An 18,249-nucleotide genomic window follows, 5' to 3' on the forward strand; every position below is an offset into this window, starting at 1 on the left:
GGACCACAGATCTGCTGTTACAGTGCTTCAAACCCAGGGATCCCTCCTCTTCATCCTTTTATTCTCTCACCATTCTGACCACCTTTATCATCTGAGCCAATAGAGTCCAAGACACTGGAGGCAGTTTGTTGTTTTTGCGCCTCAAATATTGCACAAAATGGCATGTTTTTTTCCCTTCTATTTCACTTTTGTGATATTCTTTTCTGCACAGATGTGTTTGTTTTTGTTTTTTGCCGTAGACTTTTAAAGCAGCATTCAGCTGCTCCATAATCCATGCTTACTTCTGTTGCCATGGTGACGAATCAAAGCCAATCCAGAAACAAACGCCTAAATTATATTCCAGCCACTGTGAAAGATTTTCTCCAATTTAAGACTCCAAATCTCAAAAAGATGGAAAAGGCCAGGGTGTCCTTACAGGAGAAAAAGTATTTTTACTCCCTTTTTTTCTTTTTACAACATAATAATTTAGATTTAGATTCTATTTTTTCAGTTTAGACGTGGAAAAGCTGAATTTTTTGGTATAAAAAGTTTGTGTTTCATTGACTGAGCTCAGCGTTTTAGAGCACAGACGGTTTTCTTTGAGGACTTTCTCCTGCCTGATACGTTCTTAAGCAGCTTCATCTCATCTAAGAAAACGTGAAGGTGTTTTCTGTCATCCAAACAGTTAATTTATACATTTTCCATCTTTATGAAATCACACTAAGCTTTTTTCCTTTCTTTTTCTATTTTTTGCATTGTTTTAAAGATAAACTGTTCTCACTGCTGCTTCGTTTCTGGAAAAATCTTCATGATCAAATTTTTAAATTTACTGTTTTTTTTAACTGTTTTCCATTTGAAGCAGAACTGGACACTAAACTGAATGAAAATGTCATTTGTGTGTTTTAGAAGCTGCATCTCAGCATTATTGTCTTGATTTTAGAAAAGACTAAAATAATCCCAGATGGTATTCTCTGCTTTCTTTTTCTCTTTCTGCTGCACAGACACGAGTCTACCTGACAGGTCATCCAGTCGTCTTTAGTCTCAGAAACATTTTCTCTGACCTGCATCCAAATCAGCCGCATGTTGGGCAGCAGGGCAGTCGCTCAAGCTGCTCTGTAGGTCAGCCGGCGCCTCCAGCCCCGAGGCAGAGGCCTGAGCAGGATGGTTAAGCGTGACATCACGACCCTGAGATGGTCAGACCGCCCAGCACTGGCCGGGGTTGGTCTGACGCCAAGGGCTGAGTGACCTGAACCTCAGCTGGGCTCCAGATTGAAATCTCATCGGTGGAATATGGACTGGATGGAGGCTGCCATGTGTTGGTAGTACTCTGTAACACGGACCTTTGCAGAAACACGGCGCTAGAAAAAACACGCCTTAGTCTTTAGAAGCTATTAAAGACCCACCATGATAAAAATGGTGTTTTTAGTGTTTTTCTCATGATGTAGGACATTGGTCAAATTTTCAAGATTAAAACTGTGTTTCTGTCAGGTCTTGAATAAGCTGGACCCAAAAGCAGACGGGGATCAGGTTAGAAATGCAGTTTATTGAACGTAGAAATGTGGATGGCAGATCCGGTGAAGAGGCAACTGGGCAGTAGGTCCAGAGTGGATCTTTGATGGCGTAGAGGACATGAATCCAGAAGGATCTGATGTGGCTTCAAGTGACTTGGCTGGATGTGGCTTGGTTTGGCTTGGCTCGGGTCGGCTAGGCTTCAACCAGCAGAGATCTGTGAAATCTTCCATAGAGACGCAGACAAACCTACAGTGGAGGGCGTGATGGACTGATAAAGGATGTCTGATTGGAAGCAGAACAGGTGCGTGCGACCCGACCCTCAGGCAGGTGTCCGACCCCGACACCTGACAGCTTCTGAGTATTTTCTCTATTCAAACTGTGATGGATCAGAAGCTGATAAAAACGCAGCGTTTTTAAAAAGATCAGGTTTGTGACGCAGCGACTGACATGGGCGGCAGGCCGGCGTCCCACAGCTCAGCTCCGCCTCCTCACCTCCCCATGAGCGTCTTTGTTTTCCTGCTCTTAGTTGGTATCAGGATCAAAGTGCAATAACAGGAGCTCTCAGCAATGGGGAAGGGAAGGGGGGCGGAGTTGATGTGTGACAACTCCCCCCCCCCCCCCCAACTTAGAGGGGTATTTCTAACGAGTCGATGTGCAGACTCTATATTTCTTATTTTATGATTTAGGCCAAAAACGGTCCAACGGTGATGAAAAGACCCCTGGGAATGCTTTGGAAATAGAAAAATAAACAGAAGTTGGATTTTTTTTTTATTAAAAAAAAAAAAAAAATTTTAAGTGAATATATTTTTATTGAGGACAAACCAAAATTATTTCTCTGAATTTCTCAAAACTAAAAGTCTGACATTGTGTTGACGCTTCGAACGTTGGGATCTTTCCGGCGGGCTACTGATGGACTGCTGACCCGACCGACGCGTACACCACCTTCACCCATGAGGGTATGGGATAGGCTCCAGCAACCACCTGACTGGATGGATCAGCCAGCCGGATAAAATATATAGATTTCTGAGTTCTCCTTTTAGATCTTATCCCTCATTTTATTCATTTTTTGATAATTATTTCACTCGTTTTTTTGGGGGGTTTCTTTAGATCAAAGGTGAATTTTTTTTCTTCCTTTCCAGCCAACATTTAGTTTTAACAATTCAATTTGGATGAATTCCAAGTTTATCCGGTTGTGTTTTATGTCTATAAATAATCTGGGTTTTTGTGACCCAGATGGGTTCTTGTGGATTCAGGTTCCTCACTGATCACACAGGCAGGAGAAATCCTGTGCGTGTTATTGGCCTGTTGGGGGCGCCATACAGAGACCAACCGCGGCACACGGCCACATTTCTGCTGAGGGGGACATCGGCTACGTTTCTTATGGAATAAGAAGCTCATGCTGTGAGTTTGGTGGATCCAAAGGACGGGTCTTCACGCAGAACTAAACCTGGAATTCTTTCCTTTTTGGCAGATATCTCTTCATCTGAAATGATCGGAATAGTTGCTCGTCAATGGTTTGTAAAAGGATTGAGATTTTTTGACAACGTTCTTTGAATAGTTCTGTGCTCTTCTCTCGGCTGTAACCCACATCTGTATCTGACATTCTGGTTAGAACCCCCCCCCCCCCCCCCCATCCATCATCTTACCCCATTTCCCTTTCAAGGGGGTTTCCGGGGTCAATCCCGACAACCGTAGGGTCAAGGTGGGGGGCAAACCGTGGACACGTTTTGGTTCTGCAGCCGTCTGTGCTTTCGGGTCTGGTTTCAGAACTTCTACAGTGGGTTTTGGAGAAGGCTCGTCCTTCCATGATGGTTTTTTCCGTCAGACTGGTCCTGCAAGTCGACGTCAACATTTATTTAATTCATCTGTCCTGAACATTTATCCTTATTTTTTGGTTTCCAAGGTTTTCCAATTTTACCTTAAAAGAATAAAATGATGGAAGTGGAAGCTGTTGGTGCGGCGTTTCCTCCTCTGTTGTTTTTATTCCCGTCTATAATATCTACAATTACAGCCAAATGAGGATTTTGTCTTTGTGATCCATGTTTATACTTAAAATTGGACGTTGGCGCCGGCTTTGCTCTGTTGCTGATTGTGACCCCCCCCCCCCTCAGTTTTTTTTTTGCATCCCCCCCCTCCCCTCTCGGTGTCCTAGCATCCAAAATGCACCAATTTCTCAGGAGCAATATCTTCTGCTCACAGAGAAAAAAGGTCACATGCTCCATTATTTCCCGGTGAACTTTTGACCCGTCCTTTAAAGCCAGAGGCAAAAATAGCGACGCATGTGAAGAAGATGCAGCAGGTCTACCCCTCTTTGTGTTTCAGGATGAAGAACAGATTGTTCCTGATCGCACTTGAACTGGTTCTGAAACCGTCCTGTTTGATTTAGAAAAACCAAGGCGAGGTTTGCTCCACGTGCAGAACCAGAACCAGAACTGAAGCCCATCCGGTTCAGCCGGTTCCCTGGATCAGGGATTCCCATGAGAGCTGTGTGCAGATGCAGGAGCAGATCTTTAGGATGGTCGGGGTAGAGAGGTGACTATGAGGAGGAGGCTGGGATGTCAGCGTTCTTTGAGGAATGTGTGGATTACTACAGAACCCCAGCAATGAAAAGAAAATTCTTTTACTTCTAGGAATGTCGGAAAACTCTGGTTTGGTTTCAATCACCTCCTTCCCATCTGTACTGGGTTTTACTGGTGTTTCTACGGTGGCCCAGGAGGGTCACAACACTTGAGGTTTCGCAAAATAACACACTACAATTCGTCAGAACACTAAAAAAATTAACTCACGAAATAACTCACAACACAATAACTCACAACACAATAACTCACAACGCAACACTTTAACTCAAAACGGAAGTATATCTACGAATTCCGTTGCAGATATACTTCCGTTTTGAGTTTTTGGTTTAACATGACCGATCCTGACACTGTCATAAAAGTCGACTTTGTTGAATCCGTAAAAGTCATGAAATGAGCGAGAAACGCCGCTAGCATTGAGCTAGCATTGAGCTAGCATTGAGTTAGCATTAAGCTAGCATGGCTAGATCAGGGGAACACTGTTTATAATGAAGGGAGATAATTTTTCATACAACGTCTTACTTTCCAACGTGTTTTGTCACGAGCAGCTACTGGTGGAGCTCCTCTGACTGTGCTGGCGTCCTCCAGGTACATAGAGTACCAGGTTTGATCGATTCATTTAGTAAAAGATTTGAAAACGTACTTTCTGTTGCTGGTACGTTGACGCAAGACTCCGAGTCATTCGGTAGCCAATGAGCTACTGGATGTTGGTACTGGATGATGGGACTCAAAAAGACAATTTCAGAATAAAAGCACAACTTAAAAAGACGATTTCAGAATGGCGAGAAAACAAACTTGCACCTGAGAAATATGATTGCGCTTTGGGTTATATCTTTCGGTAGCAAATGATGGGTTCTGGTTCTCAATTTATGCTTTTTGATTCGCGGTTTTGGTGTGCTGGATTGACACCATAAGAGGCAGACAGGTAACAGAAGAAAGCAGACGAATCCCTCGGAGCTGGAATGGCTTGTACCGTCTCTGAGGGCAGAGAGCTAAATTGGAGGAGCCACTCTGCTGCTCCCACAGATGCTGATGAAATGATCTGGAAAAGTGTGAAAGGAAGAAGAAGCCAGTTGTGGGGACACTGAACCGACCCGAAACCACGTTTTAAAGGCACATCCATCCGCTCAGGCCAACACTTCCCACAGCCGACACAATTAAAGGACTACTTTAATGTAAAACAAAGCCTTTTTTTCCCCAAGGTAGCACATCAATCCTTCCGCTAATGAGAAACAAACTGCTCTGTGAAGGAGTCTGTGCAGTGAAAAATCCCCCTCACCTTGTTACCAGCGTGCAAACGGCGTCTCCTCTCTTTGTTTGTTCATCAGACAGATGCTGCTCAGCTTAGCGTCTCTTCTCCTCAATATTTCATGCATCTATTCTCAGCGTCCTCCCTTCCACCTCCGGACTGTCGTTCCTCATTGCATCCACCGACGGTTCTTTGTTCTCCACAGCAGAGGCTGTGACACTTAACAATGACCTCTGCTTCTCCAACGGAGATCCACGTCCAGAGCTCAGTTTTTCACTCTGTTGATGTTGAACGAAGTTTTCTGTGCTGCAAAACTCACTTTTTCATGTCAACAAGTGATTTGTCTACTTCCATGTTTAAATTACCCACTTGTTTCTAGTAAATCCACTTGTATGCATATGTACCTTTATATATCTATTGTTCATCTACTTATGTATCTACTTTAAAGGTATATAACCTTTTTATTTAACATTGAAAGCATATGGCATAATATTTCCTATTATCAGCCCAATTTACCCAAAAATTTGGATTTATAGCTAATTTTAAGACTAACTTCTGTCCTAAAAGTTCAGTTCATCACAGTTTCTTTTTTTTAAATCTTACCAAGACAAATTCTATTAGTTCTATTGGCAGATTTTTCCCTCATAACCAGGAAAAAACATCTCATATTCTGTATTTTTTACTTGTTTTGGGGCCATTTTTTCAGCGTGCTGTCTGTGCATAACTCAGTTTACAGGATTTAGATATGAATTCATTATTTATGTTTTACCTCCTACTTTTAGTTCCAATCCTTGAAATGTCTGTTTCTGCTCGTCTGCAGCAGAAACAGTTGAGGAATCCGCCTTTTCAAGCCGTTTCCCTAAAGGTTCTTTGTTTATTGCAGGAGTTTTGTTAGAAAATAATCCAGGATTGGTCAAATCCATGAAGTCCTCCTCTAGTTTTTACAATTCTAGATGTTTTAAGGCTGTAAATCTCTTCACTACACACCTTCTACACTTTTCTCACACAGATGAACATTTTAAAACTTTTGTTTAAACTCTCAAAGTTCAAACCTTCACAGAGAAGTTGGTGAACCCCTCCACCCCTGTGCCACACGCTTGAGTGGTAATATGTCTTCTGATTGAACAAACTTAACCACAGAAGTCTTGTTTTTATACATAGACTCTGAGATTTTTATTTGAATAACACATACGCTGATGATGTCATGGTTACGACATAATCTGTTTTTCTCGGTGGTTCAGATGTAAAGGACCAAACTGCTCAAATCTGTGGTCAGTGAGGCGTGAGGAGGCCTGAAGTCCAACAGGGTTAAACTCCGCCCTGCCGGGGACTGTGCTGCTGCTAATGACCAAAAACTCTGCAGGAAGCCAGAGCGGGAAAAGTGTTGTTTACATCGGCACACAACGCCTCTCTGCTGGGCGCCACCACCGCCGTTTCTCTGATGTGCTTAAGGAATCAGCCAATAGCTTTGTTTTCTCTGTCCTCTCAAAGCCAATTTGTGTATCGATTTAGAGGTCCGTGTGAGTCCGGGGCCGTTCCATTACCGTCTCCTCTGCTAAATAGATTGTTTTCGATGCTCTCACCGCCGTCCAGCGACACATCCGTCCCAGAACCGAGAGCTTCGGCCTCGTCTCTGCTCCCGTTTCCTCCGGCTCCCTTTTCATTGCAGAGGAACATTGCTGCTGATTGCTGGACTGCAGATGGCGTTTTTCCGGCCTTATATCTTCACAATCATTTTAGCCGTTTGTACCTCTGGGTGTTGACAGAAGCGGCTCGGCCGGGGTTTAACCATTATGGGGACAGAAAGATGAACTCACCTTTGGGTTTTTGGCTGAGCAGTTCTCAGCAGAGAGCAATTAGCAAAAAAACAAGAAAAAATGACTTTTTCCTTCTTCCTTTCTTGTTTGTGCCAACGTTCCTCGCTCCATTGATGCTCCTTCTCAACAACTTCCTTCTGCATTTCTAAAATCTTCAATCTCTCTGTGCCTGCAGCTCTTTCTTATTACCACCATTCTTTCTGACTCTCTATTATTTATCCCACAGTTTTTTCCTTCACTCGTATGCCGTTTAGTTACGAGAAAGCTAAAAAAAAAAAAAAGAAGTGAAGGAGAAGTTCACTTTTTTGGTCACATGTCATCGTCCCCCAACTCTCATTTAGAGATTTTTGTTGCCGAGTTCAAAAGGCGTCTGCTTCTGATGCCGTTCTTTATTATCACACTTAATTTATATTCAAAGTTTGGCATTTCACTAGATTAACCGATTAATCAAATAAATTGCTGTTTACTGACACCGCCACCGGACGCCAAACTCAATCACAACAACCTCATTTAAATCCATTAATGCTGAAAAAAGTCCACATTAGGATTTGGGTGGAAAGGGATGCAATGGAAGAAGGAAGGAAGAGAGCAGAAAGTCCCACGGAGGCAGGAACTCACCCTTTCCTGGGGGGTGTTATATTGCTTACAGCAGGAATGAAGTCGGATGAGGGGGGGAAATCAATATTTAGCCAACAAGAATATATGAAGGTGTCGAGGCTGATTGATGATAACAAATTATCAGAATAATCAATATGCCCATGGCTGCTGTTCATGAATTAATCACAAACCGATTCCCAGACAAGGTAACAAGTCAGGGTTACTGTTCCCGCTGCACCAAAGCCTGAAGGGAAGCAGCAGGCGGCCGGGCGGCCCCCGGTCCCACCTCCAGGAGACTCCTGCGCTCACGAGTCTCTTTATGAATATGCATCATAACCAGCATCACACTGATATTAAATGTCATTCCTGATGTTTTCATCTGGCTGTCATCAACGGCTGTGCGGTGGCGGCGCGCAGCAGGAGCAGAGAGGTGATCCGTTTATGGAGGAGGAGGAGGAGCATCCTTCATCGACGCGGCGCTCCCCTCCTGAGTGAGAGGCGACACAAGAATGACAAATGTGGATAGGCGGTGGGCCAGCAAGGAGGGAGGGGGGTAGAGTTGTGGTACTTGCTCTTTTTTATGCGCCCCCTGTACTCCTGTCGCCACGGCAACATGCCTGGAGGGTACCCAAGAGAGGCATCATCACCAGGCAAAGCAGCAGAGGCAAAAGTGAGAGAAAGATGGAGGAATAAATGCAAGAAAGTGAATGAGGCTGCAGATGAAAGCCCAAAAAGTTTACTATCTACCACAGGAGGAGATTCAGATTAAAGTCAGGCTGAAGTTTCCCCGTCTGCGTCTGTGGATGAGCGTGTCACTAGTACTCCCTGAAAAAAATGACACTATTACGAGATACGAAATTGGCAGAATTAATCGAGTGAAGGGCAGCGCTTCATATTTGGAATTAACTCAGTTATTAGTAGAGCGGGCCACAGTTTGGCTAAATAAATCGGTGGAGCCCCCATGAGTGAAAATGAACAGGTTAATTAAAGTCTCCAAATAACTTATTTTCCTGCAGACTTTGCCTCTTCAAAGACCCAAAAAAATATGTTCATGAAAGCAATTAAACCAAAAATGCTTTAAATAAAATGATTGAAGGTTTGAAAGTGAAGTTTCTGTCAGGTTTACATCCAAACACTACTTCCTGAATGAAGCCCTGTTCCTCGTTCTTCACGGTGCCGATCGGTTCCTTACCTGCAGCTCACACACCTGTTGTCCGGCAGGAAGCTGTGACCTAAAGGGCCGCTGTGAGAAGCTGCTAAAGCTCTGTGGAAAGCTGCATGGATAGTGATGCTGCATGTGTGGAGCTCTCACTTCACAGCGAGAAGATGGGGGTTCAAAGCCCAGCTGGGTCTTTTCTGTGAGGCGTTTGCATGTTCTCCTCATTCATTCACTGTCCAAAAACTTCCTCGGTTATTTGGTGATTCCAGAGCGTGGTCCTGCCACAGACTGCTGATGTGTCCGGGTTTTTTTTAGGTTATTTTGGGATGTCCACACTTGTTGCATCAGTGGATCATGCTAGTTCTCTCTGGATGAAGGGAAAAGATAGGAAAATACCAACAGCTTTCATCTGCAGAGCTGCTGGTATTTTGGGATGTCATTGATTAATGTTCTCCGTGCTGCAGATAAATCACTTCTTCTAAATGATCTCCTCAACAGACAGAACTTCTGGGGGATTTTTGTGTTTACAACAGAGAAGAGGCAGCAGCACTTTATTCACATGACTGAACGTTTCCTGACTGACAGTCAAACCGCCGAGGCTCTCAGACCACATGTGGGTTTAAGAAATTTGCTATATACTTGTCAGCCTTATCCTTCGTGTTGTTTGTTAATCTGTCGTCCTCCTGGACTGGAAACAGCTTTTGCAACAAGCTGCTGTCAGAAACTTATTCAGATTTTCTGCTCTAGGATCAAAACTAAAGGCTGTGTCTCACCGCCGCTATGTACGTTTTGCACATACTGCCCAGATCAAAACTGGTCATACATGAATATATGTGGGCAAAGTGAGAAAAGCTGTGGTTTTTTACATGAAATTTTCACAGATGTATCACGGAAAAAGTAAGGATAAACCAAAGAACAACTTTGTAATGTCTTCACTTTGACATTCAGAGCACTGAGCAGAAATCACATTGTTTCAGCACCATGGTCAGCTCCGCTGTTGGCCCTCACAATGCTTCGTTTAAATAAAACAGACTCCCCTGATCCCAGCCGAAGCAGCCCACGGGGGGGGGGGGGGGGGGGGGGGGGGGGGGGGGGGGGGGGGTTAACCCGTCACACAATGTGCAAGTCGTGCCTGAACTGTGAGTGGTCATTGCACTGTTTATATGCAAGTCATTTGTCTTTTGTACGTCAATTGTGTAATTTTAACGTGATATGTGCGCCGTATGCGCGACATAAAAGTTACATGTTTTGATGCATGTGTGAAAAGTCCATTAGACATGCAGTGGGGCATAAAAGTATTCAGTCAGCCACCAAAGTTCTCCAACTTAAAAAGATGAGAGAGGCCTGTAATTTTCATCATAGGTAAACCTCGGCTATGAAATTGAAAACGAGAAAAAAAATCCATAAAATCGTGATTTTTAAATAATTTATTTGTAAAATATGGTGGAAAATAAGAATTAAGTCAACAACAAAAGTTCAACTCAATACTTTGTTTTTACTCTTTGTTAGCAATGACAGCAGTAAAACATTTTCTGTAAGTCTTCACAAGGTTTTCACAAAATGTTTCTGGTATTTTGGTCCATTCCTCCATGCAGATCTCCTCTACAGCAGGAATGTTTTGGGGCTGTTGCTCGGCAACATGGACTTAACTCCCTCCAAAGATTTTCTATGGGGTTGAGATCTGGAGACTGGCTGGGCCACTCCAGGACCATGAAATGCTTCTTATGAAGCCACTCCTTCGTTACCCAGGCAACATGTGTTTGGGATGGTTGTCCTGCTGAGAGACCCAGCCATGTATATGTCTGTGCATCCCGCAAAAATCATGCACAGTTGTGTAAGATTTACACAACAATGGCGTATAAACAAAAATATAAGTAAACTGCATAATTCTCAGCCGACCAAACATTGTGAACAGCTCAAAACCAAATTCTCGTAGCGACCCGCTGGCTGAAACCCTCGATGGACATCTGCGCACATCGACAAACGTAGAAAGACTTGTGAATGACGTGTGTCACGTATGTATCATGAAAACCCAACATTTCATACCAAGTGGCTGTGTGACACGATCTTCAGATGAAATCTAGCCCAAGAGTCGAGTTTGATTGGCACAAAGCTGAGGTCAGGGGCGGGGTTTGTGACAGGAGTTTGCTCAAAGTCACCAACTGATGAGGAGGAGAAGTTTGATGCTGCAGGTGAAGAAGCGAATGATCTTCTTCTCATTCTGGAGACAACCAGAGAAGATCAGATCCATGCTGCTCCCTGACATGAAACAACAGCATTCTTTATGTTTCATGGGACTTTAGAAGAACTCCAACAGCAGGAGGTCACAGGATCAGCAGCTTCACTTTAGAATGGAACCGTTTTTATGTTCACCAACAAAGTCATGATAGCAAACATACCTGCTGTTTGTCATATCACGCGGTTGGAAAATGTCAGTTTGTTAAAAAGCAACAAAAAGCCTCCTCAGTGGGAGAAACAGTCAGATGTTGCTGTTTGTGGTTTATTTTAGAGGTTGGAGCAGAAATGGAAATTGGATTCTGTGGCGAGTCTGCCTTAAAACAACAGGAGCTTTTTTAATTAGCAGATCTGATTTGAAAAATGAGTTTGTTTCAATTAGTAACTTTAAAAAAACCTCAATGCAAAAGAATGTTGTGAAGGTCCTGAATCAATGGCAGACTAAGCAGTCTGCCCCCCCCCCCCCCCCCCAGGTGAACATTTAAATGTGGGCCTTCTGCAGCAGAAAAAAACAAACACCCTTCATCGGTTTCACTTTAAGACCCAATCAAAGTCATAATTTTGGAGATGAATGTATTTTGTATTATACACATTATGTTTACTTGGGAAAATACACAAATTGATTGAATGCATTCAGGACCCCCTCCCTCACCTATAGAAGCAAATGATGGTTTCTGTCTTTTTTTTAGCCTAATAAGGTTTTACTGACGAAGGCAAAAGAAACAAAAAGTACAGGACTGAAGGAACAAAACAGAACATATGAAGCTGCATCTGTAGCGTTTTCAGCTTGGGACCCGGTGGTGTTGGGGGGGCCCCAGGCTGTCGCCCACATTTGCCTAATGGTAAGTCCGGCCCTGCTACAACGGAGTCTGATGATTCTGATCATGTTTAGTGAAACCGAAACCGAAAATGATTGACCTCCATCACAGAGCAAAACAACACAAAGAGAATCCTCTTCATCATCGGACAGCAGTGGTTCACGTCAAATGCAGGAAAATGTTTTCAAACTTTCTGCTCCCAGAAGTGACGTCAGTGTCTGATTAGATGACTGTTTACAGATAAACAAATACCTGAATTATGGCCGATGTTTGCCAGATCAGCTTTCACGCAGCATCCGTGCACAGGGGGCGGGGCGCCGCGCGCACGGTCCTGATGGGAGGGCGGTGCGTGCGCAGCGGGTGGCTGCGGCGTCTCAGACGAACGGAGATCCGGACACGCGCAAAACAAGCTGGCGCTGCGTGGAGATGCGGCCGCGCGTGGCCCCGTCCACTGACACGCGCAACGGAGGGAAAGTGCGAAGACTGGTGTGAAGTTAGGATGCGCAAACGGCTCCTCCTGCTCCGGGCTCCGCGCTCCTGAACGCCGAGTTGTCCTCCCGTTGTTAGGGGTAACGGGGAAGGAGCGGGAAGAGACGCTGGGATGTTGTGAGAGACGCGGGACACCGGACGGAAGAGGGGACCCTGGTGGATTATGGCTCTCGCGGCGTTTGCCCTCAGCCTCCTCACGCTCGCGCTCACAAACTTCCCGGGCTCCAGAGCCAGCAGCCGGCATGCGGTGTACTGGAACAGCTCCAACCTGCTGTGAGTATGTCTGCGCCCGAACCGCGGTCCCGTCCGAGCCGCGCGCGCTGCAATCACGCGCACCTGATTTTAGAGCCCAGATTGGTTGCGCGCTGATGGATGCTGGACTGACGAGCTGTCAATCAAATGTTTGATGATTTAAACACGTCTGACTCACGTCCATCCATCCTCTGCCTCTCATGACTCACGGTTGTTTTCCAATCAACTTCCTCTCAGCTGACTGTTATGGTGTCTGCTCCCAGGAAAAAGCTCAAACTTCCATGAAGGATCACATGGACCCCCCCCCCCCCCCCCCCCCCCCCCCCCCCCCCAGTGAGGCTTTCCCTGTAGATGCTTCCTTCAGGCTTTAGGTTTTTCTGTCTCTCAGCTGTGGGGCAAAGATCAATGCTGCTGCCTTGGTCTTTTCATTAACGGCACTGAATCCATCTTTCTCACATTTTTATCTCTGCTCCTCTCTTCTCCTCTCAGCAGCCTCCTCTCTGCTCCTGTCTTCTCCTCTCTGCTCCTCTCAGCATCCTCCTCTCTGCTCCTGTCTTCTCCTCTCTGCTCCTCATCTGTCCATTTGTATTCTCTTCAGCTGCAGGTCTGCGATCGCCTCCGTCGGTTATTTTCTTATTTTTTTCGACTGTATCTCCACAGTCAGTCTGTCCGCCTCAATTACTTTTTCCCTGCATCTCATCATTGCCCCCCCCCCCCCCCCCACACCACACACATCTGCTGCTGGTCTCTCATTCACCCCCCCCCCCCCCCCATCCCACACACAGTCATGACACGGCGTGGAAGTTGTGGTGATGACTCAAATATCTGACAGTTTCCTTGAGACGTACGTCTTCCTAATGAATGTCGGTGTGTGAGTGGCAGTCCCATTCACAGCCGCTCCAGAATTATGGCTGCAGTTATTCCCACCTGTGTGCCATGAATGGAAATGAACGGTGTTACCTTCAGGTGCTGGGAAAGTGTGTGTGTTTTTTTTAAGGATCTGCATTAATAAGGCAGCATTTCAAATGACTTTCACCACATGGCAGAGGCTGCACCGCCGCCATTCCTTCATCTGCCCGTTTGTGGGCTTCTGGCTGGCGTTTAAACAGCAAACGTGTGTTGTTGAGACCCCCCCCCCCCCCCCCGTGCACGAGAAGGGAAAGCAGAGGGAAAATAGAGCCAAATCTCTAAAATAATGCAAAAAGTGACCCAGTTTCCAGGTAGCAGACAAATCCACAGAGGCGCTGGCCAGAACGCCGATAGCTGTCAGGCTGAGAGCGGCCTCAGGCTCGCAGCCGCCGCTCAGAGGCCCACATGTTCTCCGGTACGACCCCCTCCCTCATCCAGACCTCAGGAGAGGCAAGCTCAGGAGGGAGCAGCAGGAAGCGAAGGCTGGGGGCCAAAAAGCAGAGGCCTTTAGGGTCCCAGTCTCTGAAAGGTGCAGCGTTCAGCACAGCTGCAAGAAAGGGGATCAGTCACAGCAGTAACTTTTTATCCTAAAGCTCTGCAGGACAGTAGCGATGCATCCTGAAGAGCCCCTGTTTGTTATGGGGGGGGGGGGTCTGCTGCTCTGGACTGTTGGAATCCCGGAAACACCTGAATCTACTCTGATCTTCACCAGGTCGGCCGTTGCCGCACAGCCTTCATTGGAAAGTGTTGGTCTCAGCTTCTTCCCAGCGGCGTGCACGGCCAACTCGTTACAGATGTCCCCGCTAATGGCTGACGGCGGCAGAAAAAACACGCGCAGGCCATTAAATCATCTTGCATCTGAGGCCATCTGCCAATTAGAGGGGGGAGATGTGGAGCATCTTGAGAGCTGGAGGGGGTGGCGGTGCACTGCGGCAGCCTCCCTCGCCGCCTCACGAGCGGCGTCCCATGCTCCTGCCACCTCCCCACCATGGGGTGTTTGGCCTCGCTGCTGCACAGGTCACATCTCCATAATTGGGCGCCTCGTGTCGGCGTCATGAAGGAGGGGGGGGCAGCTTTCATTCAGTCTGACTCCCCACCGAAGCGTCTCTGCTGATGCTGGGAACTAAGAACAGCAGTCTGCAGGGCGGAGGAGGGAGGGACGGGGGAAAATGTGGCACACGTCTGTTTTTGCTAAATTGCTGTTCTCCCGCCTGCCAACCCAAATGAAGCAATCTTTCAGCGTTTAGGGGCGATTTTTGAGCGATTTTTGAGCGCGCTAGAACCTGCTTTGGACCTGAAATGATAAAGAGATTAACAAAAGATGCCAAATCCAGAACAAGTGCATCAAATTCCAAAGGGGAAAACTGACAAACAGGAGGAATACAGTCAGCACTGTTTAGTGGAGATGCTGCATCTCAGAGGAGGTCAGCTCTGGAGGACAGGCTGAGGAGGAGAAACCTGACGAGGAGGAGACCTGATGAGGATGAGGAGGAGACCAGAGGTCCAGCAGACAAAACTGGTGTTGCAGTAAAACAATCGTTAAGAAAAGAAAAAGATTCCAGAAAAGACATGCAGCAAAAGTTTCCATTTTTAATAGATGAACTTGATGATCAGAAACATAAACAAATAATAATGCGTTTTCAATCGGTGCATTTTTAGACCTCCCAAAAGCATCATGGGATATTTTAATTTTAAAACCTGCAATCAAATCTGGAGAACCTCAAGGATCTATTTTAGGCCCTTAATAGGCTTTAATATCCATAAATGATCTGACATGTGTTGCTAAATCAGACAAGACTCCACTTGGTTTGAAACAAACAAAGCTGTCTTTGAATTTGAAAAGTTATTTAATGTTTTTTTTCTGATAGAAGATAAAAAAAACATCAATTAAAAGTTGCGTCCAAAATGTACAAACGGATAACAGATTTTTTTTGTTCAACCTTTTAGAGTGATCAAAGTGAAGTTGTGAATGGACGAGTACTTTTGCAAAAAGCTTTTCTTGGTTTACTGACAGGGATTCTGATGCACTGAGTCCCACTTGAAATATTTATGACTGACATTTATCAGACACACTGTTTCTGATATGAGTAATAATGATCAAGTCCACAGCTTATATATTTGGTTTTGTTTTTAGTCATAAATGCTGGTCCCATTTCCTTTTCAGTATCGCAGCACAAAGCTGTTGAATGAGTTTGATTGTAGAAAAATATCCATCAAAATCTGGTCTCATGGTCCGAGGCCTTCTTGTTTTTGACTTTTGTGTTTTAGATTTTCTTCTGGTTTAGTTTCATTTTTCACATTTTTTTCTCCCTTTTCCTATTCCATCTAAAAAAAAGGTTTCTGTCACCAAACCGTGGCTTCGTTTCTTTTTCCATGTTCTGATTCAGTTTGTTGCAAAGGAAGATTATGTGTGAAATAAAAATCTGATTTAAAAAGTCAAGGTGGATAAAAGGAAGGAAAGTTGAGTTTTGGTCAGACTTGGAGCGATCTTTGCTAAATGAGGTGGAGTTTTCTGTTGGGCAGCAGTATTGTGTAGCCGGGCTGTTTTTTCTGTATTGCCCCGGTCAAACTGCCCCTCAGTGCAGACGGGGGCATGTGAGCGGAGGGCAGATTTACCCCCATCATCCACCTGTCTTCTGCTCCTCTTTCAGGGAGAGTGACGCCTGTCAATCTGACTGATTAAAATGTGAAAACCAGTTTCTGATGATTTCTAATTAAACATCTATGCAGACGAAATTCCGTTTTACGTCTGAGTTAAAGAAAAAAAAACGAGTTTGATATCAGATAATGAACTCAACATGACTGTCTGCCTTCATTAGCCCACATTTGTATCTGTAGTGGTTTGAAGTTGATCTGCATGTTAAGTGATTTGTTGGCTAATTTCAGTCTTCCGTGAGCGGCACAAATGGATGGAAAAGTCTGAAAGCATGTCTAATGGATTTTATGGATGGAAGAGTTTCTGGACGGATCGATGCGTTTAGAAGGAAAGGGAAGGTAGATGGACAATAACACAACGCAGCTGCTTTCTGAGTAATAATCAATCAACTTCCAAATGCATTTTTAATTGGATTTTGCGGTGCCATTAAACTGTCATGAAGCTGGAAAGCTCGGAACGAGTGTTGCTTTGGATCTGCGTGTTTATCGCAGACTCGGCTGTCCATGCCTGAAGCGCATCTGCGGCTTCAGGGCGATAAAGCGGGCCGGCTTGGAAGAAATCCGTTTTTAAAGTACGGCGTATTGTCATGTGAAGGAGACAGATGCGTGTGAAACGTCAGATTTTCCAAAAGCAACAGGCTTCTCTCAGCAGAGACACACGGTTCTGCTTGTTTCTGTCGCATGGTGAGCTCAGTCAAGGAGGTTCTGCAATGTGTCGTTGTTTTATTTGGCAGGACGGTTACAGGAAAAAGTGGGCGGGAACCCTGATGGATCTTCCTGCTGGTGGAAGTTGGTCCTTCTGAGATCATCTGATGACACAAAGATGACCAACTTTCAACACGTCAAACACGTCCTTTGGGGTTTTTCTGGATTTTCTACAGACTGAAGTTGGTGCTTTGGTACCATTCTGTCTTCATGGCTGTGTTTTTGGGCTGAATTGTGAGTAAGCCCCCTCCCTTGGTTGAGAAGCAGCCCCACCCATGAATGGTCTCAGGATGCTTTCCTGTTGGGGAGACACAGGACTGATGGAGGCGCTCACCTTCTCTTCTCCAGACAAGCCTTTTTCCAGATGCCCCAAACAATCAGGAGGCATCATGGGAGATGACTTTGCCCCGGTCCTCAGCGGTCCATTCACCAGACTTTCTGCAGAAGATCCATCTGTCCCTGATGTTTTTTTGGAGAGAAGTGGCTTCTTTGCTGCCCTTCTTGCCCCCAGGCCATCTTCCAATAGCCTCACAGATGCAGATGCGTCACAGCTGCCGTTCCTGAGCAGCTCTGCTCTGGTGGACCTCCCATCCAGAATCCTCTTTAGACCATCCTGGCGTTTGCTGGACTTTCTTGGACGCCCAGAAGCATCTAAACAGGAATTGAACGTCTTTCCTTGAAGTTCTTGATGATCCTGTAAATTGTTGATTTAGGTGCAATCTTCGTTGCCACAACATCATCGCCATCTTTATGCAACGCGATGATGGCTGCACGCGTTTCTTTGCAGGTCACCATGGTTACCAATGGAAGAACAATGATTTCAAGCATCTGGTCTGCCATTGTAACCCCATCAGCCTGACAGAATGATCTCCAGCCTGGAGCTCGTCTACATTCTCACCTGAGTTAAGGAGACGATGACTGAAATGATCAGCAGCTCCTTTAATGACAGCAATGAAATGTCTTTTTTCTGGATTAAGTTCATTTTCATGGCAAAGAAGGAGAATGCAATTCATCTGATCACAGTTCAGAACATTCTGGAGTTTATGCAGATTGCTGTTATAAAAACTGAAGCAGCAACTTTTCCAATTTCCCATATTTATGTCATTCCCAAAACCTTTGGTCACGACTGGACATTCATTCATCACACAAACGGATTGATTTAGTCTCTTAATTGTCTTTAGTGTTTTCTGGAAAAGATCTGATATTTATTTTACTTTTGTTTTCTTTGTAGATAAACACTGAATTCCCTTCTTTAGAAAATGCACACTTTTCTGTTCTTACAATTGTAATAAATGCT

At 45.1% G+C, this 18,249-nt stretch overlaps 2 protein-coding genes across 3 annotated transcripts in view; both read left to right on the forward strand.

Annotated features, from left to right (window-relative positions):
• LOC105354996 (CD209 antigen-like protein E) overlaps positions 1-18,249 on the forward strand; it is a 686,243-nt gene that overhangs the window by 259,411 nt on the left and 408,583 nt on the right. The gene's annotated exons all lie outside the window — the stretch shown is intronic.
• Positions 11,611-18,249, forward strand: part of LOC101160423 (ephrin-A3) — a 63,017-nt gene continuing 56,378 nt past the window's right edge. The window contains exon 1 of the mRNA XM_023959716.1: positions 11,611-12,704. Coding sequence (XP_023815484.1) covers positions 12,595-12,704 — 110 coding nt within the window. The 5' untranslated portion in view covers positions 11,611-12,594. The remainder of the gene's footprint in view (positions 12,705-18,249) is intronic.

The sequence above is a fragment of the Oryzias latipes genome, chromosome 11 (genome assembly GCF_002234675.1).
Source record: "Oryzias latipes chromosome 11, ASM223467v1".
Classification (NCBI taxonomy): Eukaryota; Metazoa; Chordata; class Actinopteri; order Beloniformes; family Adrianichthyidae; genus Oryzias; species Oryzias latipes.